This window comes from Monopterus albus, unplaced genomic scaffold, assembly GCF_001952655.1.
Source record: "Monopterus albus unplaced genomic scaffold, M_albus_1.0 scaffold259.1, whole genome shotgun sequence".
In the NCBI taxonomy this organism is placed as follows: domain Eukaryota; kingdom Metazoa; phylum Chordata; class Actinopteri; order Synbranchiformes; family Synbranchidae; genus Monopterus; species Monopterus albus.
In genome coordinates this window covers 69182-77289 of record NW_018128139.1, presented here as the reverse complement: position 1 = coordinate 77289, position 8108 = coordinate 69182, and the positions used below count along the sequence as shown (strand labels likewise).

At 41.2% G+C, this 8108-nt stretch overlaps 1 protein-coding gene across 4 annotated transcripts in view; it reads right to left on the bottom strand.

Annotated features, from left to right (window-relative positions):
* Positions 1 to 1810: 1810 nt before the first annotated feature.
* Positions 1811 to 8108, bottom strand: part of umad1 (UBAP1-MVB12-associated (UMA) domain containing 1) — a 23715-nt gene continuing 17417 nt past the window's right edge. For all 4 annotated transcript variants that reach the window (XM_020621414.1, XM_020621411.1, XM_020621412.1 and 1 more), the window contains exons 3-4: positions 5364 to 5449; positions 1811 to 3366 (exon numbers count right to left, since the gene is read on the bottom strand). In XM_020621414.1, coding sequence (XP_020477070.1) covers positions 3091 to 3366; positions 5364 to 5449 — 362 coding nt within the window. In that variant the 3' untranslated portion in view covers positions 1811 to 3090. The remainder of the gene's footprint in view (positions 3367 to 5363; positions 5450 to 8108) is intronic.

Sequence of the window (8108 nt, the reverse complement as noted above, 5' to 3'; positions counted from 1 at the left end):
CAGTATGGCTTCATGCCCAGAAAGAGCACTACTGATGCAATTTTTGCTCTGAGAATGTTAATGGAGAAGTATAGAGATGGTCAGAAGGAGCTGCATTGTGTCTTTGTGGATTTAGAGAAAGCGTACGACAGAGTGCCGAGAGAGGAGCTATGGTACTGTATGAGGATGTCAGGAGTGGCAGAGAAGTACGTCAGAGTAGTTCAGGATATGTATGAGAGGAGTACGACAGTAATGAGATGTGCTGTAGGTCAGACAGAGGAGTTCAAGGTGGAGGTGGGGCTACATCAGTGGTTCTCAACGTGTGGGGCACGCCCCATTAGTGGGGAATAAAGACAAGACAGGTGGGGCGCAGTGAACGGACAAAATTAGAAATGGGTCATTAATACAAGTAAATTAAAATAACATCAGTTCGGGACCAGGGAGAAAAAAGTGGAACCATAGTGCAACAATAACGGTTTAACGTCGGCATGTTAATTGCTGCGCAACAATATAAGGAAACGTTTACACAGAGGGGCCAATAGTGTATGTTACATGGACGACAAAAAAAGTAGGCAATTCAGCACAAGCAGACAAAGAAAGGACAGGCAGTAGCCTTATCAACCAAAAAGCCAGCTGAAAAGAAAATATGATGAAGCCTATCTTGCGCTTGGATTCACGGTGGGAATGGTGGGGGCAGAGGAGGGACCCATGTGTGTCTTGTGTCCTAAACCGCTGCAGCAGACAGCATGAGACCCAATAAATTAAGAAGACATTTAGAGACAACACACCTCAGTCACGTTAATAAGCCACTCGACTGGCAGAATACCGTTCAGCAGAAAAATCACATGGTAAAATCTGCATCAGTGGACAGCAAGCACAAATGGCTTCCTTCAAAGTTGCATACAAAATTGCACAGTGTAAAAAAATCCCACACAATTGCGGAGCAGCTCATTCTCCCTGTAACTGTAGACATGGTGTCGATTATGCTGGATGAGACAATTGCTACAAAATTGAAAACTATCCCCGTCAAACGATACAGTTGCACTTATATTTTATCTGTTCTGAACTTTGTGTTATTTGATATTTCAATACATTTGAAATTTAAAAATTGGCCGATTTCATTTTTTTTTTGACAAGTGGGGCTTGAAAATTCACCCACCCTCTTAAGTGGGGAATGACAAAAAATGTTTGAGAACCACTGGGCTACATCAAGGATCGGCTTTGAGTCCCTTCTTGTTTGCTATGGTGATGGACAGGTTGACAGATGAGGTCAGACAGGAATCTCCGTGGACAATGATGTTTGCGGATGACATTGTGATCTGTAGTGAGAGCAGAGAGCAGGTGGAGGTCTGCTCTGGAAAGAAGAGGAATGAAAGTCAGTCGTGGTAAGACAGAATACATGTGTATGAGTGGAGAAAGGGGTCAGGAGTGTTGTGTGACAGAAGAGTGTCAGCAAGAATCAAAGGAAAGGTGTACAAGACAGTAGTGAGACCAGCTATGCTGTATGGGTTAGAGACTAGCAGTGAGGAAAAGACAAGAGGCAGAGATGAGGATGTTGAGGTTCTCTTTAGGAGTGACCAGGATGAACAAGATTAGGAATGAGCACATCAGAGGGACAGCTCAGGTTGGCTGTTTTGGGGACAAGGTCATAGAGGCCAGATTGAGAAGGTTTGGACATGTGCAGAGAAGGGATAGTGGTTATATTGGTAGAAGGATGTTGGAGATGGAGCTGCCAGGCAAGAGGTCAAGAGGAAGGCCAAAGAGGAGATATATGGATGTCCTAAAAGAGGACATGAGTTAATTGGGGTGAGAGTAGAGGATGCCGAGGATAGAGTTAGGTGGAAACAGACGATTCACTGTGGCAACCCCTAACGGGAACAACCGAAAGAAGAAGAAGAAGATGCAAGCGCCACAATCTTTCAAATAGAAGCCGATATTCAAATAATGGTCAAGACTGAAATAAAAACTAGCAGAAATCAATCAAGATCCGGCACAGAGCCAGGGATAAAACATTAAGGAGCTAACGTTACCTGCTGTCTAACAGACCTCATGGTAAATTCAACAAAATGTACATTTAAACGGTACTGATTTCCTCAATAACAAGTAAAGTAATAATGCTTACTTTTTGTTATTTATTGCTTGTTTGCATTTGTATGGTGACCTTGAGTGACATGAAAGGTTCTTTTAAACAAAAAGTATTATTATTAATAAAATTAAGGATATAGCAACCTTGACCTCTGATTATAAAATCTAATCGGTTTATCCTTGATTCCAAGTGGACATTTGGGCCAAAAGTGAAGAAATTCCCTCAAGGCGTTCCTGAGATATCATATTCACAAGAAGGGGCCGGACGGACGAACAACCCAAAAACATAATGCCTCTAGCCACGACTATCACCAGCATAATAAAAAGCACACAACCTATATACTGAGAAAAGTCTTCAGCCATGGCAGGTATAGATGGCTGCACCAGTATTAAAAATTGTTTCATAAACAGATAAAAAGCAAAGAGTAACAGAACATGCTTTAACAGTGTTGAAATGCTGTTTCGTCGCACCCCTAGAACTTAAGAGTATAGCTGTGTGCAGTTTTCTGGGCAATGCATTATTAGTACCAAGATTTCAAGGGTGTTTATTTTTGGCAGTACCTCTCTATAACTATCATGCAGAAGTGTTTCTTTATGAGTACAGAGCTATTTTAACTAACAGAAAGTCAGAACAAACCATACAGTAATTATCTAGTTAACAGCTAGACAACACCTTTATAACACACATTACTTCCTAACTGTGTTGAAAGCAGCAAAAGGAACAAGTCCATTCAGGTTCTTGAAAGCAATGAAGTCAGAACTTTTCACTGCCACCACATTCCATAGGTCATTTCCCATCCAATTAAGCTTATTTCCAAATACACAAAAAACAGAAAGATTAATAAAAGAAATTCAATGTTTAGCAGTTCTACAATTTATTTGATGTTTTATGTCATCTTCGTGAGCTCATAGAATTTGCTTATTCGATACAATGTAGAGCCGGACCACCTCAAACATCCAACACTCAGCCAAGTTCCCCACAGTGTGAACTGCTGACCACAGTCCTAATATTAAAATTCAAAAAAACTAGGCACTGCGAAGCACAGAGTTCTCTAAGGTGAAATCATACTGAAAGTTAGCCAGGTTATAGCTGATGTCCTGGGACAGCAGCACATCAGGAATGAAGGGGACTCCTGCCTGCATGGCCAAGACATGAGGAGCCAAAGTGAAGGGGACATCACCAAGAAGATCTGGGAGAGCTGAAGCAGCTTCCACCACTGAGGGCTCTGCTATCACCCCATTTGTAGGTAAAGGTGGGGGGAGCTTTATGCCAGCAGGTTGATCTGGAGTTGTACGTGATGACTGTTAGAAAAAGAAGGCACAGAGTCAATGCCAGTGTCCAATACTGAACCGAGTGTTCAGATATAACAGGATTTTCTTTTCACAGAGCTTCTACTTTTTCCTCCCACCTTTTGTGCCACTCTAACCTGATCTACTGTATATACTGTACATCCAGAAGGCCAAAACTGTAACTAGAGAAATAGTTCAATCAAGTCAAGGTTTTTCACCCTTTTCATTTTAGCTTAGCAATGTTACTCTTTTATGGGATACTCCAGAACAATGCTCATGGGCATTTTTGCAGGGCACATATATTCTGTTTTCTGTGTGAAATTGGACATTCTTAAAGCTCCCATTAATTCAAAATTAACTGATTATTCTTATCTATTATGGCACTGTGAGAGAGTGGTTTGAGTTAGCCTTGTGGTCCGTTGTGCTTTGCTACAAAACAAGATCCTCCACCTTGAGACCACACCTGTTAACCTCCAAACAAGTTTTCTGTAGCTGTGGATTAGACCTGCACAATGTTCAGGATGAATTTTGGACCATTCTTCCTGACAGAACCGCTTCAGACCTTTTCACAGCAGACATTTTGACATGTCCTAGTAGGAAAAGCACAAGGTGATAATACTCACAATGGCTGCATTCCTTTTATATGAGCCATTTCAAGGATTGTGGTATTATGAATGCTTGCTGAGTGGCACTGTTTAGTGGGACACTTAGTGGAACTCAGCCATCATTAGTGTTGTTATCTAACAGTTCCTTTTCTACCATGACAACTCAAAATGTCTGCTGTGAAAAAGGTCTATTCCTAGAATGTCTTGTGTGAACGGCTCTCTGAGCTCATTCTACAACATCTCCATTGGGTTAAGGTCTGGGTTCTGGTAGGGTCATTGTCCTGCTCCATCACCCACCCAGTTTCTACTGAGCTTCAACTGGTGGACAGTCACCCTGACATTATCCTGGAAGAGACCTTGATAAACCTGGGAAATCAACAATGGCAGCTGTCCAGGCCCAGATGCAGCAAAGCAGCCCCACATCATGATGGTCTCTCCACTACACTTCACCTCTGGGATGATGCTTTCATGTTGGTATGCAGTGCCCTTTAAACAGCATACACTACTTCATGTTCTTCCCAAACCATTAAAATTTTGTTTTCCCAGTAACATTGTGAGTGTGGAGGTGCTCTTTGGAAAGCTTCAGGTGCTACATGACAGAGCTTCTTTGCTAAAGAAGGTGCCAGCTGCTGCTGGAAACAGACATGATTGGAGCTGAGTTTGCTGATAATTCTCTGTGAGTTTGCACTATGAGAGCCAGCTTTCGCATTACACATAGCCATTAGATCAGTTATTCATCTAAAACATGGATGAAAGGAGCTTGAAGAAAAACTAAACAAAAGGGGACACACAAATACTTTAGTAACATAAGAGTTTCTAAATATAGATATATATACTGCTACTGCCACGGCATTATGCTGAGTCAGGAAAACACAGCAACACTGCTGTACGTACTATATGTCTGTGATGCATAAATCATGTACACTTTGAAGCAAGGTTGGGGTTTTGTTTCATCTCTGGGATATGTTGTTGCTCCCACATGCCTTATGGACCAAATGTGTGCACACGCTGTCTGGAAAAAAATGTCCCTAATTAGAAACCAAGCAATTAACACTAAAGTATTAAAGTACATAAAGTAAATGTTAACACCAAACAGGAGGTCATCAGAACTTTTGGGAGGCATGTGCTACAAGCTCATTTTTAAAGTCAATGTGTGAGTGGTGCATTTTGGCACACAAGCTCAGCAGGGGTTCCCAGCACCGGTCAACGTCTCAGCAGTGGAGACTGTAGTGTATGAACCCTGCAGGACTCGGCCACATGAGGAGCTCACACCTAGTGGTTCTAAAGGTGAATCGCTCAGTATGAGCAGATAGACAACAGGCCTTTTCCTCTCATGAAAACTGTTTTCCTCTCTAAACCTCATATCATGAACTGAAACCACCGAGTGTGCATCACCAAGCTCACTTTGGACGGCTGCACTATGACGTTTGTTGAGGGCTGTACGATGTTCACAGTCTGCATCTTCCTCCTCTGTTCTTCAACTGTCTCTCCTGCAGAGAAAATGAAATGCATATTAGACTATTTACAAAAAACTACATTACTCAAGTCTAAGACAAAATGTTAGTAATTGTAGGTTTCTCTTGACAAACTCCTGTTTTCACTTGACTTTAATCTCTCATTTCCTGCAGATGTGTCCATAACTGTAAATGAGTCAGTGAGTCTTGACAGCATTTTCTTTGTTGCAGCCTATTTCTGAATGGATAACTGCTGTATATTTGACAAACCTTTAATTATCAGATTCATCCAGCACTCTGACAGTGTTAACATATACGGTACATTGGATGTCCTAAACCGATTTAAGATCACAACAGACTGCTAAATTAACTAGGACAACCAGAGGCATCCTAGTGGGATTCGCTCCATATGTCCAGTCTGTCAGCCAGTCTTTAAGTCTCAAGGAGTCTTTCAAGGATCTTTACAGGCACACCCTAAAGTCAGGGGCCCCCTGAGAGGAAGACTTGGGCAGTGCATGACATAATCATGGCATCACATGGAACAGCTAGATGAGTGAAAGATCCTGGACAAGAGACTGGATGAACACCAGAAATCAACTACATCAACTGCCTGTGGACAACAGATACAGCATCCGCTGGGAAGAGAGGTCAGAGGTCATCAACCAGGAGTCAGTGGATGACCTGAGAAAGACTAAGGAGGACTTGCATCTGACAGCAGAGACTGTCTTTGAGGGAGGATTATTATTTCCCCCATGCAACCACCTATTTTAGCCCACAGCTGACTGTTTAAAAGATGTCAGTGCTCACACAACACAACAGAAGAGATTTTTTGCTAAAACTGATTTAGAGTACAACATTATTTCCTCAAAACAAATCATGACAATGAGGGGGATTATCTGTGCTCTACACGTTTTTCAGATGAATATTCGTGGATTAGAAAGCATTAGGACTACTAGATAATGAGCAAACACAGTTTTACTGTATGAATTATTCTGAGCTCAGGTTTATGCCTCCAAATCTGAGAGGCTGGATATCTGCCCCATTTTGCTTTATCCTGTGATTAGGTACAATTGTGGTCAACTGTTCACATTAAGACAGTTCCTTCACTATATTCAGAACAGGTTATCAGCAACACTTCATAACAATGTTATAAAAATAAGCTTCGGATGAGTCAGACACATGAGGAGACTCGGGTATTCTAGTCCATGTCCCTAGCCAATTAATTAGCTCTCTCTCATGAAGTGAAGCACTGAGTGAGTAGAGGCACAAGGGGAGAAGAGAGTGAGAAGGTAATGCTGCTGTTCTTCTCATCCTCTCCAGGGTCAAACTGACTCCACACAGTGAAATCATTCAAGATGATGTCACCGTCTCCACAAGCAGCTTCCTCTGGAAGAAGAGTGCTTTCTTCCTGCACTCAGCCAGGCCCTGGACCCTCTATGTGTGCCACAGGATCATTCCTACAATCAGCTAAATACTGTTTTTCACCAGGCATCTGCCATGTTTTGTTGTGGATGTTCTTGTTTCAACACAAAACAGCAACTGTGAGGTTCAAGTGTATTTGAGCATCTTTGATAAACTGTGATGTATTCACAGCTTTGCTTTTTTACCCTTGGGAATATAAATGACAATTTTTACAAGTTTCTTGTAATGTAGATGTAAATACAACAAAACAATATCTGCATGTACATAACATCACTGTATGGTTTCATTTCAAATCCAATGTGCTGGAGTACATAGACAAAACAAAGCTTTCCTAATAGTGAAGACCTGCATTTTAAAGAACAGGCTCCCCCCTTTTTTTTAGTCTGCCCTAAAGTAACCAACAGCCAGGTGCCCATATCTACATTATTTTCTCAATTCATTGATATAATGTTATGTCTGAAAATAGTGAAACAGACCCATTATAAACTCCCACAACCCAAAGCAACACCTTAAATGGTTGTTTTATTCAAACAAAAGTCCAAAATCCAGAGAGATGTGTTTTACTATGATATGTGACCAGTAAGCAGCAGGTCTTTTCCCATCTGACGAGATGAAACCATCAATATTTGACTTTTTTTTTGCTTGAAATACAGTACCAGTCTTTGGACATACTTTCCTATTCAGTTCAAAGGCAAAGTGTGCCCCTGGACTGGCAGTTTACAACTATAATGATTAATTGATTAACACAACAGTTGCTGAATAATTTTCTGTTGCCTGAATAATCAAATAATTGAGTAGTGCTCGTTGCAGCTCTATTCTTGTTCATCCAGGCCATTAACAGACCCTCAGTCTTCAGTCTGTACAGAAATCTATTTTAAGTAACGACAGAATTTGTACCATGAAAACCCCATCTAACTTGGGAAAATGGAGGATGTACACTGCCAGTCAAAAGTCTGGATGCACTTTCCCATTGAACTGAATGGAAACGTATGTCCAAACGTTTGACTGGTAGTGTACACTTGAGGACCTGATTATTGTTTTAAGACGCACTTGATTAACCTCTCTCTATTAACAGGCTATGTTCCACAGGCTTTTAAAGTTACAGTAATTAAACCTCTACTCAAAAAGCCTACTCTTGACCCAGGTGTCCTAGCTAATTATAGACCAATATCCAATCTACCATTTATTTCCAAAATCCTTGAAAAAGCCGTTGCAAAGCAGTTATGTGACCACTTGCATAAGAATGATTTGTTTGAGGATTTTCAGTCAGGAT